Genomic DNA, 20,112 nt, shown 5'->3' with positions numbered 1-20,112 from the left:
TGGGACTGTTACAGAAAAAGGCATGGGACAGGAAAAGGTGTGTTGGTCAAGAGACCTGGGGTTTAAACCTCATGAAGATCTCAGGGTGAGCTTGGACCAGCCATTCTCTCACAGCCTAAACTACTTACATAACATGTTTGTTATGAGGATAACATGGGGAAGAGAAAACCATGGATGCTACTCTAAGCTCTTTGATTTTACCCAAATGGGGAGGGGGATGTCTCCAAATTTAATTTGGCCAAATTGACATAATTGGAGACAGAGCTTGTGAGAGATGATAATGAGTGAGATCTCCACCAATGTTTTCAGGGATTATTCCCTTTCTCAAAATAAACCAGTGAAGAAGAACGAGAAGGAAAAGGAGAAGGGGAGGGGATGAGGGGGAGATTGGATTTATTCCCTGCCCTTCACTTGGAGTATCAGAGTGGTTTATAATCTCCTTCCCTTCCTCTCCCCACAACAGAAACAGTGTGAGGTAGGTGGGACTGAGAGAGCTCTTTTGAGAATTGCTCTTGAGAGAAACAGCTCTGAGTGAACTGTGACTGACCCAAGATCACCCAGATGATGCATGTGGGAAATTATACCCGGTTCTCCAAATTAGAGTCCACTGCTCTTAACCACTACACCAAACTGGTTCCCTGTTAAATAGAAAGGATTTTATTTAAATAGAAAGGATTTTATTTAAAAGGAATAAAAGGGTAAAAGCATACACAAGAACACATGGAGGAAACTCATGTACAAGGCTAACAAACATGAAAGAGAGTGCCCTGACCTGGGTAGCCAGGAAAGTCCAATCTTGCCAGATCTCAGAAACTAAGCAAGGTGGACTCTGGTAAGTACTTGGATGGAAGACCTCTTTGGAATACCACCAGTCATGTGGACAGGGACAAGTTTTATTCAGCCAACTCTCTGAATATCCTCCAGGCCCCCAATAGGGGTCAGTCACCAGAGGACACCATGACTTCCAGGTGCAGATGTGCACACAACACACACAAATTTTAAAATTACATTTCTTTAAAAATAAAATAGAGTAACAGGGATAAAGATCTTTATGGGTGATGTTTACCTATCTAGAAGAATGTAGTCCATGGAAGAGAAAAGATGAAACAATCTACATTTTGGGTGTGAAGTCTGGATCCAGTGGAACATGCACTGCAGTGGGCAGAGTTTGTCTAGTTATAGCACAATTTTGCCCTGAGGTGGTCTGATGCGTGTGCCCCCTAAAACAATATCTTTTTAGGGGTGAAACAACATGTCATTGGGAGACTTGACAACTTTCCCATGGATGGACAAAGACCAATGGAAACTTGTGATGTGTTTCCATTTGCATGAGTGTGGCTAATGGTGTTGGTAAGATTATCAGGTGTAGACTGCAAGTGTTTTTTTCCCCCTGATGAAATTGCTGAATGCAAACCAAAAATGTTAATGCATTCTGATGAGCCCTGAATACAGGATGGGAGAGGCTTTATGGTATGGTTTTATGGTAAGAACTAGCAGCTTGATTTGGACCCCGAAGGAAATAGGGAGCAAAGAAAACAGTTTAAAAATGCATTTCTTGCCTCTCTAGTGTTCAAAGGCTTAGAAATACCAGTAACAAAATATAATCAGTAACAAAAAAGAACAATCATTGTAGACAGCAGATTAGACATACAGCAATAGAATAGTCCACAGCTAAATGCTCTTAAAATTGCAGTCTTAGAAGGGCAAAATGATGGGATAAAACCCACTTTGCTGCATGATCGCTGTAACATTTTCAAGTCAAGAGTTACTGAGTGTTCTTTTTAATAACATGTTCCAATTTCTGATGTAGAAATCTGATTGTACTCTTCCCCCCACCCCTTTCCATCCCCCTTCTTTTTAATCTCCAACCCCAAAGATGGAAATCTGTATTCTGGCACTGTGACTAACTACCTATCAACAGATCCGGTCTTTCAACGGACCCTTGGAGACCTTCCAGATCTGCGAACAGCTCATCAAGATTTACATTGGCTTAATGGTAAATGACCTAGGAAGGAGAGGTGAAAGGCAGTTGTTCTGGTTAGAATTTTGAAACTCAATGAATTTATAAACCTCAAGAAAGAGGTTTATAAATTCATTGTAGGATATAAAATCTGTTTTAAAATCTGGATATTTCACTTTACTATGGGAAACTCTTTCTTTCTTTCTTTCTTTCTTTCTTTCTTTCTTTCTTTCTTTCTTTCTTTCTTTCTTTCTTTCTTTCTTTCTTTCTTTCTTTCTTTCTTTCTTTCTTTCTTTCCCCCTTCCTTCCTTCCCTGCCTTTTCACCCAAACAGGATCCCAATATAGTGAACGTCAAGGCATTCAAACTTTTAAAACTGCTTTTTAAATTTATATGTAAAATACTTAACAATATAATAAAAACATATAAACATACAAACACGACAGAACCAGGGAGGAGGCCCAATAAGAGTTTACTGGAGATATTAACACAACAACAAATGGGCTTCACCTGTGGTCAGAAGACAATGATAGAGGGAGAAAGATGAATCTCTCTGAGGAGAAAGGTTCAAGGTTTCAGTGTCATGGATGAGAAAGCTTTTTTCCCTCAGGTTCCCACCATCTTGCCTCAAATGTGGGCACCTGAAGCTAACCAGAATGGATGAGTAGATTTAGATGGAAGAAAGCAGTCCTTTAAATATGTTGGCCTAAAGCCATGTAAGGCATTAAAAGGCTGATCCAGCACCTTGAATTGGTGCCCAAATTAAAATGGGAGCCAGTGTAGATGGAACAAGACAGGAGTGATATGGTCCCTGCAATTCACACCAGTTAACATTCTGGCTACAACATGGGGCTGAGGCACTAAGAGCATGTAGGAAATTTCTGCCATAGTAGTGGTACTGCTGGCCCTTCCTTTGACCATTTTAGGTATTTCAAGATGTTATGAGGTCTAGAGCATTTAACCCTTCAGTTTTCCTCCCTACTGTTTTGAAGGGGTGGGGAACAAAACCAGAGGGTTAAATTTGGTGGTGAAGTGCCCTGAACTGACAAACTGAACCAGTCAAAGTCTGGTAAATGTTCAGGGAACAGGTCTTTCCTAAACATGGGTTCCTGAGCACTGAACTGACTCAACTTCAGCCTAGGGTTGCCAAGTCCAATTCATGAAATATCTGGGGTCTTTGGGGGCGGAGCCAGAAGACTTTGGGGGTGGAGCCAGGAGACACTGGGGTGGAGCCAGGAGCAAGGGCATGACAAGCATAACTGAACGCCAAAGGGAGTTCTGGCCATCACATTTAAAGGGACAGCACACCTTTTAAATGCCTTCCTTCCATAGGAAATAATGAAGGATAGGGGCACCTTCTTTGGGGGCTCATAGAATTGGACCCCCTGGTCCAATCTTTTTGAAACTTTGGGAGTATATTAGAGAGAGCCACTGGATGCTATACTGAAAATCTGGTGCCTCTACCTCAAAAAACAGGACCCACAGAGCCCCAGATATCTGCAGATCAATTCTCCATTATTTTTTATGGGAATAAGTCTCCTTAGGGACTCAAGAGTTCTCAGCAGACATTTCCCTCCCCTCCCCCCACTTTCTGATGATCCTGAAGCGGGGGGAGGGCCTCCAAACCGGGGGATCCCCTGCCCCCAACTGGGGATTGGCAACCCTACTTCAGCCTGAATTTTGGTTTATAAGCTGGTTCCTGCCCATCTATATAAATAAAGCTCTGATTATAAAGACAAAGCTAAAATGACTAAACTGAAGCTTTCATATTTTTGAGAAAAAGACGATAATGCTAGGAATAGACAAAAGCTTCAGGAAATGAAGACAAAACATGAGATGGATGAACTCTATCAAGAAAGGCCTCAGTTTGCAAGACCTGAGAATGGCTAACAATAGGATGTTTTGAAAGATATTAATTCATAAGCTGGAAGTGACTTGACAGCCCCAGACATAACCTGAATTGTTGAGTTTATAATAGGAGCAGGTAAAAGCCGTGTGTTTGTGCTCTATCAAAGCTTCCCTCATGCCCATAGCATCATGGAAAAGCTCAAACTGAACTGCACGAGTGATTTCTGTTTACAAATGAGACTGTTTACAGTTTGCTCACTTCTGGCATCAGCCAGAACCTGGTGTAGATTCCATTCTGGGGAATGGGTTCCCTAAAGACTTTGCTCACTAGAAAGTTTCAGATGGTTCTGTAAAGCCATTTTATTTGCCAATATGTATAGATTTCAGGTATTTAATAGGTGATATATATTTCAGGTGTTTATATGGTGATGGACTCTTTTATTCTGCATATCTTAAATTGTAGCTACAATGCTGCCTTGACCTTCAAGGGAAGGTGGGTGATAAATATTTTAATTAATAAATACGTTAGCATACAAATGACTGGCACTCCCACCCCCATCCCTTGTTCTTTCTGGATATGCCTGGGCAACTAAAACAGAAATAAATATTTTTTACGTATAGATAGATATTAAAATTAAACTAGAACATTCATTACATTTTGCTCAGATTTGTTTCCCTAGTTCAGTTAGACTGTTGCTTTTACTGGCTATCTTTTGGCATTAAAAAAATATATATTTGGTTGGTTTTATTGATATTGCATGATATCAACGTTTGTGTCAATATTCCATTTTTTTCAATATTTAATATCAATTGATTTGTGTTGCTTTTCACTGAGTGCTTTGTTGTTGCTGTTTCCATTGTTGTGAGCCACCTTGAGCAGGTTGAAATAAAAGTCAAAATAATTTTTTCTAAATGAATCAATCTTTATATTTGAATATGCATGATCCAAACCATCTGTCTTATTTGCAGATCCTCACTTCATTCATGCAGTGGAATATGGCAACTATATTTACGTGTTCTTTTATGAAGTATCACTGGAACTCAGAAGCTGTGGCAAGGTAATTGACAAAACTTTCTTACAGACCACAGAAAGTCAGGAATATATATGTTATAATATATGTTATACCAATGACAAGAACATTTGTAGATGATATGGCTGCTCATGCCAACAGACATGTGACATTATGAGACTTTTATATATTGGCTTGTGAGGGTGGTAAAATATTGTCTTTTCCCATTTCTGTTCAGCTAGAAAACACTGAAAAAACAGGGACAGGGAGAAATACTTAGTAACCAGAAAACACCAGATATCTCTCTTGTTCAGTGAAAACAATGTACTTAATTACACAAACACATGGACAATACACAAAACATTAGTAAAAGAAAAATGGTCAAAACACAAACACGGTTGCCAATAAATGCAATGGTCAGAATAACATAAACCAAACCACCAAGTTCCAATACAATTCCAGGCTTCCAAGGGATGTGTAAAGAATGTTCAACACTCAAGAGTAGTATGAATATAAATTCTCAAAATGTGCATAAAGTATCTTCTCAATGGAATTTCGATCGTTATACTCCCCTTTTCAATGAATATCTTTATCAAGAGATGCACATGAAAAAACTAAAGCCTTTACACTGAGGTTCTCAAAACTATGTATCAAGTTCAAAATATTTATTTTAATGCTTCTTATTTCTGGAGCCTTACAGCCTCTGTAACATTCATGACTCAGTGGTACATACTTCCTGCTAGGCTAGTAGCAGGAAGACTAGGGTTGCCGAGTCCAATTCAAGAAATATCTGGGGACTTTGGGGGTGGAGCCAGGAGACATTGGGGGCAGAGCCAGGAGCAAGGGTGTGACAAGCATAACTGAACTCCAAGGGAGTTCTGGCCATCACATTTAAAGGAACCGCACACCTTTTTAAATGCCTTCCTTCTATAGGAAATAATGAAGGATGGGGCACCTTCTTTTGGGACTCATAGAACTGGACCCCCTGGTCCAATCGTTTTGAAACTTGGGCGGTATTTTGGGGAGAGGCACTAGATGCTATACTGAAACTTTGGTGCCTCTACCTAAAAAAAAAAACCAGGCCCCCAGAGCCCCTGATACCTCCAGATCAATTCCCCATTATACTCTATGAGAATCAACCTCCACATAGGGTATAATGAAGTGCCGAGCAGACATTTCCTTCCCCCCGTTTCTGGCGACTCTGTAGCGAGGGATTGGCATCTCTACTCAGGCATTGCTGCCAACTTCTTCAAAGTAACACAGACATACCATCCCAAGACGAAGCCTTCCCAGTTGGAGACTGAAGCCTCCAGAAGTGGAAAGTCACATGGTGGCTGTGGGGGTGGGGCTTTCCCCCACCGGCCAACTGGCTGGGGGTTGGAAGGAGCCTGGGAAAGCGGGAGAACCCCCACTGGGACCTGGGGATTGGCAAGCCTAAGGAAGACCTACATAGAATTTATACCTCAGTAATGTCTTCTCTTTCCCCAGATCTGCTGTCTTAAGAACAGGCCTCAGATTCAGTGGGAGCTCACAGGAGCGCAGCTCCTGAACCTGAGAGTTCCACCTCCTTGTCCATTGAATAGTATGTGCAGCTGCATAACAATCCCTGGATGAGCTCCACCACCTATTTTTCTACAAAATGCCCCCTGATTAAGAATGTTTAAGCAAAGATGTCAGAAGAAGTGTTCTGACTGATAGTCTGTCTTCTCTACATCAGGTGGGATCCTGGCAGCCTTTTCGCTCACTTAGCCAATTATTCTTTATACTACAGCCCCTGTTCCACAAGGCTTTGGGGTAGAAAATAAGGCCACACTACTCAGTTCAAGAGAAAGGGAGAACAATGCGCAAGGTAAAGTGGTTTATTAGATCTTATAGGTTCTCATGCTTTTAATTAAATGCTTCATCAGGGGACCTTTCACTGAAACTTCTCTGGCTCCCACCTTGGACAAATGAAGTCAGGGCTTTTTTTGAGCAGGAACACAGAGGAATGCAGTTCCAGCTGAATTGGCATCAGAGGGTGAGGACTAGTATGCAAATGAGTTTCTGCTTGGCTTTTTCTACAAAAAAAGGTCCTGTGTGAAACAATGGTGCTGTCAGGGTGTGGCTTGATATGCAAATGAGTTCCTGCTGGATTTTTTTTCTACAAAAAGCCCTGAATAGAATCATTTGTCCAAGCTGAAAACCAGAGAAGTTTCTGTGAATGATCCCCTGATGAAGCATCCAATGAAAAGTGTTGGGATCTATACGATGTAATAAACAGCTCGACTTTCCACAAGATTTGGCAATGTCAAAGCTGCAGTTAAAAGGAACCCAAGTTTCCCTTTGAATCAGCTAAAAGGCTGGTTGGATCCTACCCATAATTTGTTTTGCACATTAAAAGAAAAACAGAATGTAGTTATTTATGAAGTATTATACCTTGTAATACCTTTATAAAGAAGCTTCTGAGAAATCTCTTTTGTAACTAATAGATGTTTCCATTTCTTCATTCTGCCTTCCTTTCTTTATTAAGGTAATCTTACCCAGAGTAGCTCGAGTTTGCAAGAATGATATGGGAGGAAGGAAAGTTCTCCAGAAACAGTGGACTTCCTTCCTGAAGGCCCGAATGATCTGTTCAGTTCATGGAGATAGCCCCTTCTATTTTAATGTACTGAAATCTGTAACAGACATTGTCAGAATCAATGGTCAGGATATTGTTGTGGGAGTCTTCACTACACCTAGAAACAGGTAACTTCTCCAGGAACCTTTCTTCTTCATAGTCGAACAATCTAATAAAAGTGTGTGTGTGTGTCTGTCTATGTGATCCCATTAAAAAAAATCCAATGCATTGTACTTTATTCAGTTGCTATTAAATACTAAGGCATGTAGGTAGCAAGCCAAACTTGAAAGTGCAGTAAGTAAATCCACACACACAAAAAATCTTATGTTGTATTATAAAATAACTTGTTGGGAAGCAGATATCAGCCTAATAGTCAAGACTAGCCCTCTCTCACCAGAGCTTGAAATCTCAGCAGGGTCAGCCAGTGTCAGTCCTTGGATGTTAAGTCACTAAGGAAGTATGGGGTTGCTGTGCAGAGGACCCTAACCCTAACCCATCTTTCCCCCGGAAAAACCCATGGTCCTGGGGTTGTCACAAGTCAGTTGTGACTTGATGGCATACAGTTATTATGATTAGGGAAGTAAACCTATTTGGAATAAGGGAAAGAAGTCCTGTGTGTCAAAAAATGGTAGGCTTTTGGCACACATGTCTCCCTTCCCTTATTCCAACTGGAAATGTTTGCTTCTCTCTGTACCTGGCAGAAGAACCAATTGGCTGCTAAATCTCTTTTCTCCTCACTACCTCCTCTATCTCCACAGCTTGTATGTCCAGTCACCAAAGATCTCCACTGCAACTGCTATCTGAAAAATATTGATGTGAACATTGTTAAATGTAAATAGAGTTTTTGAAATCTTACACTCAATGATTTTCATTGGACTTGCCCATTTATTAATAAAAATGAATCCAGGGACTTTATATTGCTCATTCTCTTCTGTGATTGTTTTCACTAGCCATTTTCTCTGCAACAGCATCTTTTGATAATTCAGATTATGCAACAAAATCCAGACTCTTTGGTCAAAAAGTTGGAACCAATCAGCTTTTTTCATTCACCCAGGCCCAATTTCCTTCCTTGTTACAGCTCCCATCACATATGGCTTTCAGTCATGCCAGCCCGATGATACCCAGTGGTGGTAACAACAACAACAACAACATAACAACAACTCCCTTTCTCACTAGCAGAAAATACTGGTTGGGTAAATCCAACTTTTTCATAATTTTTGCCATATTTTCTCTTCCCCCAAGGGCCCAGTTTCCATATTTTCTCCACTGTACTCCCAACATCCCCCAAGGGCTCAATTCTTGTGATACTTTTGGCTTGAAGTGAGATTGTTCTATTGTATTTGCAGGTGGATGCTAAATGTTTAGAAAATATGTGTAGTAAGTTTGCTGTCACACAAAAAATGGAAGGCAGCACTGCATTTACTCCTGCCAGCCCCCACATCCAGAAAAGTACAGGGAAATGCAACAATTTTCAGAACTTTTACGGACTGAACAGCAGCATTTTTTAGACTGAACTTCCAGGCTGCATAAGCTGTAAAAAGGTAAAGGTGGTCACCTGTGCAAGCACCAAGTCATTACCAACATATAGGGTGATGTCACAACACGACATTTTCTTGGCAGACTTTTTACATGGTGGTTTGCCATTGCCTTCCCCAGTCATCTACACTTTCCCTCCAGCAAGCTGGGTACTCATTTTTCCAACCTCAGAAGATGGAATGCTGAGTCAACCGTAAGCCAGCTACCTGAACCCAGCTTCCACCAGGATCGAATTCAGGTCGTGAGCAGAGCTTGGATTGCAATTATAGATACTCCAGTTTCTAGAATTCAAATACTGAAGGACTGTAAGATTGAATATTAAGGGTGTTTTCGCACTTACGTTTTACTGGCGCGACGACCCTCCTCATGCCGGCGGATCTGCAGTGATTTCGCACTAGAAGCGCCGGTGCAGCCCAAAGAGCCGGCTACTTCCGTCGCTAAGCCAGCGCAAACGTTTTCCTGCTTCTTGGCGGTTTCCGTTTGCGCTGGCTTAGCGACGGAAGTAGCCGGCTCTTTGGGCTGCGCCGGCGCTTCTAGTGCGAAATCACTGCAGATCCGCCGGCGTGAGGAGGATGGTCGCGCCAGTAAAAGGTAAGTGCGAAAACACCCTAAGTGTGTTAAACTTATAACATGATCTTCTAGCTAGAAAGTGGGATGTGATTGGGGAAACCCAGTTATTTTTTGTATTATGAGTTCTTAGAGGGATATCTCACAGTCTTAGCTGATTTCCTAATTAATGTAATGTGCTATGGATTTGACCTTTTGGAAGAATGTTTTCTTTTTTTTAAAAAAAAAACCCTCTTCTGAAGAGCTCTGGGTGGCATCTTCCGTTTTATTCTTCCAACAACCCTGCAAATAAGGTTAACAGAGAATGACTGGTCCCAAGACAGTGACAGGAACTGACTGCTCAATGGCACATCTAAAATACTTGAAAAGGCTTTTACTGTCAATGCTCAAAGACAGAATCAAGTGGAATAGGATAAGAAGTCTTCAGAACAATTGTTATGTTTCTGAATTTAGGTAGATACAGTTATAGCTATTGATATAAATATGTACATGCATTACTTGTGACTCTTCCTGGAAATTTCACATTGTAGCATCCCTGGCTCTGCTGTTTGTGCTTTTGAGATGCATGATATTGAGAAGGTATTTGCGGGGAGTTTCAGACAGCAGAAGGACTATGACACCATATGGACTCCAGTTCATGAAGAGGATGTGCCTAGTCCCAGGTAGTATCTGTACAATAATGCAGGGAGCTTGGTAGTTTTTACATGGTAGTTTTTACATGGTGGAAATGGCAATTTAGCATGCAATGCAAATACAATAGAAACTATCTTTTGCAGTCCTAAGAAGTTTACATCCTTCTAAGTCCACTGAAGTCAATAGGCTTCAAAGGGTGCGATTCTTTTTAGGATTGAATTGTAAGTCATAAACATGTAAATGTAAATTAGGTGTAAATGTAAAAGCCAAAGAATATTTCTTCTGAAGAATTTGCTCACAGAAAATATTGGAAAGTTATACTAGATTATATGGAAAACTAACCTGGATCCTTTTTCAACAGAGTACATTTGGGCACCGATATGGGGGTGCCATGTACAGTTAAACATGGGGGTATTTTCCAATTTATTGAAATCTGAAATTCTCCACCGATGTTGGAACTCTGATTTTTACTTTATTTCCAAGGTGGTACAACACTTTTAAGGGTGCAGAATACCATAGATTTTTCCCGCAACACTGTGTGATTTGGATCCAGTCAGCATTTTCACTCAATCCTGTCCTACTCTTTTGCTACATTAGCCCCCCATCTCCATAGTTTTTATTAAGCCCATCTCCATGGTTTAATAATAAGGAAGGGGTTTGGATAAGTATGAGTTAAAATTCTGACTAGATCCAACCATTTATGTTTGCTTATGCGGCTCTAATAACTGTCAAGGCATGCCAAATTTGAATTTCCTAAGATTCAAACAAACCACATGGGAACTTTTTTTGTCAATTAATGGTCAATTGACTTTCCTGTAATTTCTACCTCCATTTGCTTTTATACTGATAGTTTAATTTGGATTTAATCAATTAACTCTTTGTGATTGTTTACTGTACTGATTGGCTCTGAATGATATATATATATTATTGCCACTGATTTAACCTATCTGTCTTACCAATTAATGTACAAGGGGAGATTTGGGCTGGGCTTGAACGGGTTGATTTGAAACTGGGAGCTAGTGGGTGGAGTAGATAAGGAGGGAGATTTGGGGGTAGTGCTAGCCGGCATTAGAGGTGGTGGCTATGACAATGGTCCCACCAGTGGAGATGATTGGCCCAGGGATTCCAGTGCTCCTGGGGAGGGGGAGGTATGGCGGTGGGAACAGGCAACGATATAGGGGAAGGGGGCTGAGACCAGTCAGTGCTCGACACCTTCCTGTCTGTATCCCATCAAAACAGTGACAGGTAGTGGGGCCAGTTTGGATGACCTGCCTCCGTCATTGGTGTTATGCAATGCCAGGTCCATTAACAATAAGACCTCTGTCCTCAGAGAGTTTCTACTCGAGCAGGACATGGACCTGGCTTGCGTGACTGAGACCTGGGTTCGAGAGGGAGATATGGTGGCCCTCTCACAAACAGCTCCCCCGGGTTACTCAGTCTTTCACCAATCAAGGACTAGTGGGTGGGGGGGGAGGAGTGGCGTTGTTCATACGAGAGGCTTACTCCTTTAGGGCACTCCCGGCCCCAAAGATCAAAGGTATTGAATGTGCTGGTCTGGCGTGGGAAGTTGGAGGGGGGTTGGCGATCTGGCTGGTGTACCGCTCGCCTAGCGCACCAGCCGGCGCCTTACCGTCCCTGCTCGAGGATGTGGCAGGCTGGGCGTTGGAGCACCCAAGGCTGGTGATCCTGGGTGACTTCAACGTCCATGTGGATGACCTGGCCTCCAGTTCGACGACGGACCTTGTGTCATTCATGGCGACGCTAGGGCTCTCTCAATTTGTTACATCTCCCACGCATCAGGCTGGGCACACGTTAGACCTGATCTTTGCGGCCGGGGTCATGGTGGATGATATAATCGCAAAAGCGGTGCCATGGTCGGACCACCTCGCCCTTAGGGCTCGTGTGGATGCTCCACGCCAAACCTGTCTAGGTGACGAGTGCATTATGGCTCGCCCACAAAGCCAGATGGACCCGGAACGGTTCCAAATGGCCCTGCAGGATCCCTGGCCCTCTGGCGATTCCCTCAATGACCTGGTTGAGACCTGGCATAGCTGGCTTTCCAGAGCCATTGACGAGATCGCACCCCGACGCCCTCGCGACCCCGGTCTAGGCTGGCGCCGTGGTATACCCCGGAATTATGCCAGCTGAAACAAGGCCTCAGACAGCTAGAGAGGCAATGGCGGCATACTCATGATGAAGCGGCTAGAGCATGTTATAGAGAGTTTATGAGGTCCTATGAGATGGCAGTCAAAGCCACAAAGAAAACATACTTTGCGGCTAAGATTGCATCTGCAAATTCGCGCCCGGCACAATTATTTAAGATAATTCGGAACCTTACTACATTGCCACAAGGCAAACCAAATGTTAAGGAATTAGAGATAGGCTGTGAGGCATTCGCGAAATTCTTTGCAGACAAAGTCCAGTCGCTCCGCCGTGACTGCCCCGCCATATTAGATACAGTATGTGAGCTTGAGGCAACGTGCCTGTCTTCTGGTTTGATCCTGGACCATTTCGACCCGCTCGACCTAGAGGAGGTTGACAGGATTCTCTCTACTGCATGCCCAACAACTTGCGATCTGGACCCGTGCCCCTCCTGGCTAATTAAAGCTTGCCAGGAGGAGCTGAGATGTCCTATACGGGACATCATAAATAGATCTCTTTCGGAGGGTTCTTTTCCAACCCCTCTGAAAGAGGCAGTGGTCCGCCCCCTCCTGAAAAAAGCTACATCAGACCCGGCCGAATTGGCTCACTACCGGCCAGTCTCAAACTTGCCCTTTTTGGGCAAGGTTATAGAGAGGGCTGTGGTGTTGCAGTTACAGAGCTTCCTGGATGACGCTTCCACTTTGGATCCATTCCAGTCCGGCTTCCGCCCGGGCCATGGGACAGAGACGGTTCTGGTCACCCTCATGGATGATCTCCGGCGACACCTGGACCGAGGCGGTGCGGCAGTATTGCTGTTGTTAGACCTTTCGGCCACGTTCGATATGGTCGACCACCGGCTGCTGGCCCGCCGCCTCGCCGACGCAGGGATTCAGGGGCTAGCCTTGCAATGGCTTTCCTCTTTCCTGGAGGGTCGGGGACAAAGGGTGGCAATTGGGGGGGAGCTGTCCCAGAGACACTCACTCAACTGTGGGGTGCCTCAGGGAGCAGTTCTCTCCCTGATGTTATTTAACATCTACATGCGCCCCCTTGCCCAGATTGCTCGGAGATATGGGCTGGGTTGTCACCAGTACATGGATGACACCCAGCTCTATCTATTGATGGACGGCTGGGCTGCTGATGTTCCTATAAATCTAGACCGGGCGTTGCAAACCGTGGCAGACTGGATCAGGTCGAGTGGGCTGAAACTGAATCCAGCGAAGACAGAGGTCCTTTGCCTAGGGCGTGGTGGTCCGGAGGGAGGGATCTCCCTTCCAGCTTTTGACGGTGCGTCACTGATACCAGTGCGCAGGGTCAGGAGCTTGGGAGTGCTACTGGAGTCTTCCTTGACAATGGAGGCCCAGATAGCAGCCACTGCCAAATCCGCCTTTTTCCACCTTAGGCGGGCAAGGCAGTTGGCTCCCTTCCTGGAGCGCAATGACCTGGCAACAGTGATCCATGCAACGGTCACCTTGAGGCTAGACTACTGTAATGCCCTCTACATGGGGCTGCCCCTGTGCCAAACCCGGAAACTGCAGCTAGTGCAGAATGCAGCAGCCAGACTGCTATTGGGCCTACCTCGGTGGGAACATGTGCGGGCTGGGCTGCGGGAGCTGCATTGGCTGCCAGTTATTTACCGAGTTCGTTACAAGGTGCTGGTTATTACCTTTAAAGCCCTATATGGCCGAGGACCTGTTTACCTTAGGGACCGCCTCTCTCCATATGTTCCCCAGAGAGCACTGCGATCCAGCTCACAAAACCTTCTGGAAGTACCTGGGCCAAAGGAGGCCAAACTAAAAATAACCAGAGAACAGGCCTTCTCTATAAAAGCACCCCAATGGTGGAACCAGCTGCCGGAAGAGGTGCGGGCCCTACGGGACATTAGCCAATTCCGTAGGGCATGCAAAACCGCCCTCTTCTGGCTAGCCTTCCAAGATGGAACCTGAAATGAACACCATGCCATCACTAACATCAACAATCGAGATAGCAATAAGATGAGATTATTTTAGATTGATTTTAGACTTTTATATTATGTAAATTTAATGGTAAATTTTAAATGGTATAGAAATGTATAATTGTTTTATTGTTAAACATGGCTTTTGCCACACTCTGTAAGCCGCCCTGAGCCTGCCTCGGCGGGGAGGGTGGGGTATAAATAAAATTTTGTTATTATTATTATTATTTATTAAGTATTCCCATAATAAACAGGACCAAATATGCGATGCTAAATTCAAATCTATGGAATGATTAGGCACAGAATAAGCCATAGGTAGGAGTCACATGCTGTTGCATACTGTATTGTGCCTTATAATAAAAGATTTAAAAATAGTTTATTAGAATATCTGACCTGATATAATCAATAATTGCATTTTTTGCTATCCATTCTTAGGCCTGGTTCCTGTGCTGGCTCTGAACCTTTTAAAGAGTACACATCCTCCACTGAATTTCCAGATAAAGTTCTAAGTTTTATGAAAAAGCATCATCTCATGCATGACGCAGTGCAATCAACTTTCACCAAGCCATGGTTTATGATGACGATGGTCAGGTAATTATCTCAGCATTGGATTAATATAATATGTTATTGATGATGCTAAATTTTAGAGTTTAAGCTGTAAACTAGTCTATCTAGTTGCAAACAGAACATTTATTTTATTTACTGCATTTTTAGTCTGCCTTTCTTGCTGAGACTTAAAACAGATTACAGTTTGAAAAATATACAGTATAATGGTGGCCTAATGTAATGATTAAATGGGTGGTATTATCATTGCAGGTATCGCATGACCAAAATTGTTATAGATACTTCTGTTGGGCCAAAAGAGAACCAGATTGTGGCTTTCCTAGGAACGGAGCAGGGCAAAGTTTTAAAGGTCTGGGACAGATCAGGGAATGGTCCTCTTCTGAGTGACAGCATTTTGGTTGAAGAGATGAACATTTACAAGCCTGACAAGTATGTATCATTCATTCTGTTTCTCCATTTTTTATGAGCTAAGGAAGCTGTTAAATCTGAATTCCTAAATTGCAATAAGAAAAAATATTGTACTTCTGTTATAAATTTAATTTTTGTGGGGTTTTGTGGTGTTGTTTTTAAGGATTTAAAATCTGTTATGAGTACTCCAAATTGCAAGTCATGGATTGCATCCTGTCAGTTGTTTAACCCAGTCTTACCCAATTCTCCTCCTTACTACAGTCCCCATCCAACATCCAACAATGTCTGCGCAGGTTCTTTGATAGCCAGAATAGGCTTTAGGGGTGGTCAAGGGTGGTTCTCTCTTGTTACCATGGAAAGCTGTTTGGATCCTTCCCCATTTTTGTTTCTTCCCAATGCAAAATAGTAGAATACTATCCCTATGCTTCCAATTTCAAACTTTCCCTCCTTTTAATCTCCTGGCTAATAGCTAACCATTTTAGGAAGCAAGCCAAAGAAGGTCTACCCAGAACTAAATCCCATTTAATTCAATGTGATTTATTTATTTATAATTTTGGATTTGTATACCACCCTTCTCTGAATTACTCCTAGGAAACCATTCTTAGGATTGCAGCCTTATTGTATTTAATCTCCAATCATGAATATATGACAATGGTAGTTAGCAAAATTCAAATGAATGTGGATGAAACTTGAGAAGGTGGGTCAGAAAATTTGACATCTGAGAGCTTTTTAATAAATTAAAAAAATTAAAAAAGGCAAAGGTAATCCCCTGTGCAAGACTGGTCATTTCTGGCTCTCGAATAACGTTGCTTTCACGACATTTTCATGGCAGACTTTTTATGGGGTGGTTTGCCATTGTCTTCCCCAGTCATTTACACTTTCCCCCCAGTGAGCTGGGTACTCATTTCACTGACCTCAGAAGGATGGAAGGCTGAGTCAACCATGAGCCGGCTATCTGAACCCAGCTTCTGCCGTGATTGAACTCAGGTCGTGAGCAGACCTTGGATTGCAGTACTGCAGTTTACCACTGTGCCACAGGGCTCTCTCTTTAATAAGCAATATCTTGCTAATGATAAAATTAACTTTTGTTCATAGCAGTGAAACAATTGAAAGGAAAGGGGCTTAAGGAAGGAGCTAGGTAGTTCAGATATATCCCTCTTTTCTTATATAAGTAGGTGGAATGAAAAGGCTCCCAGTGAAAATGGTGTGAAAATTAAAATAACAATGCAAGTAAATATGAGGGGGGCAAATATTTGTATATCTATAGTGATATGCATGATTTCTGATTTTTTAAAAATGAAAATAGCCACAGGTCTCGTTTTTGCTGACTTTGACATATTTATTTTACAATTAAATTCTCCATCATTTAGAGAACTCTTTCCCCAAAAAAATTCAGGTGCAACTATTTTGGTGAGGAATACCCAACTATTGTGAGCATGGAGCTGGACAAGCTGTCTGGTGCCCTTTATGTAGCATTTCCACACTGTGTCATAAAGGTTCCCCTGGGAAGCTGTGTGATTTATGGAACATGCAAAAAGTAGGTATTCCTTATTCACTCCTTTTGCAAAATCACTAAGCTTCAGTGGTACATGCAAAGAATTCTAGAATGACTATTGTATGTCTCTTTCATTAAGGTCCTGCATAGCTTCTAGGGATCCGTATTGTATATGGATATCAGAAACTGGAGAATGCAAGCAGGTCATATCTGGAATAAAGTAAGTCATCATTGGCACTGGGGGATACAAAGCAGAGTCCTATGTAGAGTTACTCAAGTTTGGTGTAACTCTGCAGAGTATTGCACTTTTAGTACTGGCACTTAGATATGCAGTTGTGTTTCTTATGCTTAACGTTGAAAGCGAGCAGGACTTAGAGGAAGGTGATGTAAGCAGCATGAAAGACTGTTAAAGTAACCAAGTGTTTTTCCTTTTCCCTTTATTTATTGTCTTGTCAGCAATTTATTTTCACTGCTTCTAATTGTAATTATGGTGCAAACAGGACACTCTTGGTCCATTATCCCCAGCATCACCAGACTCTCCGGATCAACACCATTAGTATGCATGCTAGATTCGAAGGATCTCATTTGGAAAGGGCAGTCTACCATTAGGAAAGGGCACAAAACCCACCTTTCTAGTCCATTTCAGTTTGTGGTTCGTGGCCAAATAACAAACTGATATGAACCAGGTGATGGGTTTGCAAACTGAAACAATTCATGCTGCATTTGTGACCCCTGCTTTCAGTTGCTCACTAACCGCCACAAACTGCCTTAAAATTCATGGAAGTTCATAGTAACTCTTCAGTTTGTGAACTTCAGTTTGCAAACCATGAACTAGCCCACATTTATTATGAACCTAATATTTGTGAGCTAGTTTGTGCCCATTGCTGTCTACCATTGCTATCAATATTTGGCCAATTCCACCCTGGCTCCAAACTTGATCAGAATTCCTGCTTACTTTATTCTAGTCTGCATATAGTACAAGGCTGAGAGTGTAAAGTCTTATGCCTGTCCACCTACATGCTACTCTAGCAACTAAAGGTTTGCCTGTAGGGTTGTTAGTCCATGAATGGCAACTTGTGGGAGACTTACCAGGTGATGTTATGACATGGCCAACAATATGGTGCTGTCTCTTCTAGCGCAACCTGGAAGGAATGCCATTGTGTGTTGCTAGTAATGCTGTAGAACTCACCTAAACTGTATCAGGTTGATGCTGATACTGCTTAGTGCACAGGCCTTAGCTTCCCCAGTCCAGGCCATACCTTTCTCATTTCAGAGAAAAACTGGTTTTTGAACATTCCTTTACCCATCAATTCCTCAAGGTGGTATACTGTAGCAATGATACCTTATTCCTGATGGCCTTCCTGGTTGTGGCATTGAGCCCTGGAATATTCTTCCCAAGTAGACTCACCTATCATCTCTATTCTCACCTTCCACCAGTAGGTGAAGACTGTTTAAACATTCTGTTTGATGCTTCTCAATGTTCCCGCCTTCCTGTTTGGTTTTAACTATTGTTTGTATGTTTTATATGAATTTTAGCTTTAGATTTAATTGTCATAATGCTGTGTGTCTTGTTGTCTTTTTTGTTGTTGGCATAAATGGTTTTAAAGATATTATAGTTATGTATTATAAATTTGATAGCTCCTAAGCAGAGCATAGATTTTGTAAAATAATATAATAGCTACTGCCTACCCACTTTCAGAACCATACCATATAACAAGTAGTCATCAATCCATGAACAATGTGGAGTATGGAGAGCAAAGCACCTCTTGCTTGCCAATTTTTGGAGGAAGCCCCCCCCCCCCATTCCATCATGTACTCTTAAAAGGTGATCGGCTTACGATATTATGTTGGAAGGATGGGTGGATATGTTTGCAGAAAGAACTTGCCAATGCTCATTTGGTATTACATCTGAGCATTTATGAACCATTTAAATGCATATTCTAAACCAGAAGATTGTGAGTTTCAGCAGCATCATTAGAAGTATCTAAAGAAGAAGTAGGCAAAGATTCCTTGGCAAACCTGATGGGCCTCAGTTTGAAATGATGCCCTAAGCCTTCATTCAGACTTGTGACAGACACGGAAAGGAATTTTCCTCCTCCTTCTCCTCTCACTTGACTCCTCTCTCCTGTGATATGGTAGCAGAGTCCAAGTAACAAGGATTGCCCCCCAAGTCGGAATGAAGAAGCTGACACAGTATATTTGGTAAAATGGGCCCTTTTATTGAACATAACTTAATGTAACTGAAACGGCAAGGGTTACCGGAAGCTGGACAAGCCCCGGGGTCATCCCCTGACCCTTCCTTGTCCAGTTGTGAGCAAGCCACCCTGCCCCTGTCATGAGCCACCATTTTGGCTCATGGCAGGCCAGCCAGGCAAGATCATCATACCCAACACTGGCATAATCACCCAGAAAGAGCCAGTCTTGTGGGTAGGGATCACACAATCAGCATTATGTGACGTTAAGCCGTGGAGCCCATCTGCCACTCCTGCCGATCACTTGCACTCAACTGGTGCGGTGCCCTGGGTGCTCACCTGGGCTTCCGTAACCCCTTGCTCATTCTGCCAATGCTTAACAAACTATACCATCTATTCCCTCTCTAACAAGCAGTACAAGGTAGGCAAAAAACACCTCACCATAAGCCAATTAGATGAGAGTGAAAAAATTCCTACCTGTCCCCTAATAAGGCAACCGGTTAAACATGTACTGCTGCAGGTTGGGTGGGTGGGCCGAGAGCCACAGAGAACTGTGTGGCTTCAGGGCAAGGTCGGGACTCTTATCGTCCCGACGCTCCGCTCTCCCACGAGTCCCGGCTGCCCGGGAAACAGATCAGCCTCCTCCTCCGACAAGGAGGCAAACGCAGCCCCCCAGGCTACGTCTGCTGTTGCGGCGCAGTCGGAGATGGGCTGAATTCTGCAACTACCTGACAAGTACCCTGAATAACATATGTTTGCATAATACAGGTGTTAGCAAATGAACTAGTTTCTGTCTACATCTTCTTTTTATTCTGTGATTCGGATGTAGTTAGGCTGTATGAGATGTGAATGCCAAAATTCATATAGATGTGTTTCTTATGCTTAGTGTTGAATATGAACAGAACTTAGAGGAAGGTGATGTAAGCGACATGGAAGACTGTTAAAGTAAGCCAAGGGTTTTTCCTTTTTCCTTTATTTATTGTCTTGTCAGCAATTTGTTTTTACTGCTTCTAATTGTAATTATGGTGCAAACAGGACACTCCTGGTCCATCATTCCCAGCATCACCAGACTCTCTGGGTCAACACCATTTGGATGCATGCTAGATTGGAAGGATCTCCGTGACTCATCTGGAAACACAAAGCTACATGCATCCATCTCCTCTTGTTGTCTACAAGATAGGAATGTTTTGGTATTCAATCCAATCCAATCC

The 20,112-nt window shown here is 42.8% G+C and overlaps 1 protein-coding gene across 1 annotated transcript in view; it reads left to right on the top strand.

The window, feature by feature from the left end:
- The window catches only part of LOC132583584 (semaphorin-6A-like), a 39,516-nt gene extending 19,671 nt beyond the window's left edge, over positions 1 to 19,845 (top strand). The window contains exons 6-14 of the mRNA XM_060255208.1: positions 1,877 to 1,996; positions 4,777 to 4,865; positions 7,327 to 7,541; positions 10,047 to 10,178; positions 14,678 to 14,833; positions 15,059 to 15,235; positions 16,611 to 16,751; positions 16,849 to 16,929; positions 19,788 to 19,845. Of these exons, the coding sequence (XP_060111191.1) occupies positions 1,877 to 1,996; positions 4,777 to 4,865; positions 7,327 to 7,541; positions 10,047 to 10,178; positions 14,678 to 14,833; positions 15,059 to 15,235; positions 16,611 to 16,751; positions 16,849 to 16,929; positions 19,788 to 19,845 (1,169 nt within the window). The remainder of the gene's footprint in view (positions 1 to 1,876; positions 1,997 to 4,776; positions 4,866 to 7,326; positions 7,542 to 10,046; positions 10,179 to 14,677; positions 14,834 to 15,058; positions 15,236 to 16,610; positions 16,752 to 16,848; positions 16,930 to 19,787) is intronic.
- Positions 19,846 to 20,112: the final 267 nt, after the last annotated feature.

Source organism: Heteronotia binoei, chromosome 15, assembly GCF_032191835.1.
Source record: "Heteronotia binoei isolate CCM8104 ecotype False Entrance Well chromosome 15, APGP_CSIRO_Hbin_v1, whole genome shotgun sequence".
NCBI classification, from domain to species: Eukaryota; Metazoa; Chordata; class Lepidosauria; order Squamata; family Gekkonidae; genus Heteronotia; species Heteronotia binoei.
This window is presented reverse-complemented; position numbering and strand designations above follow the sequence as displayed.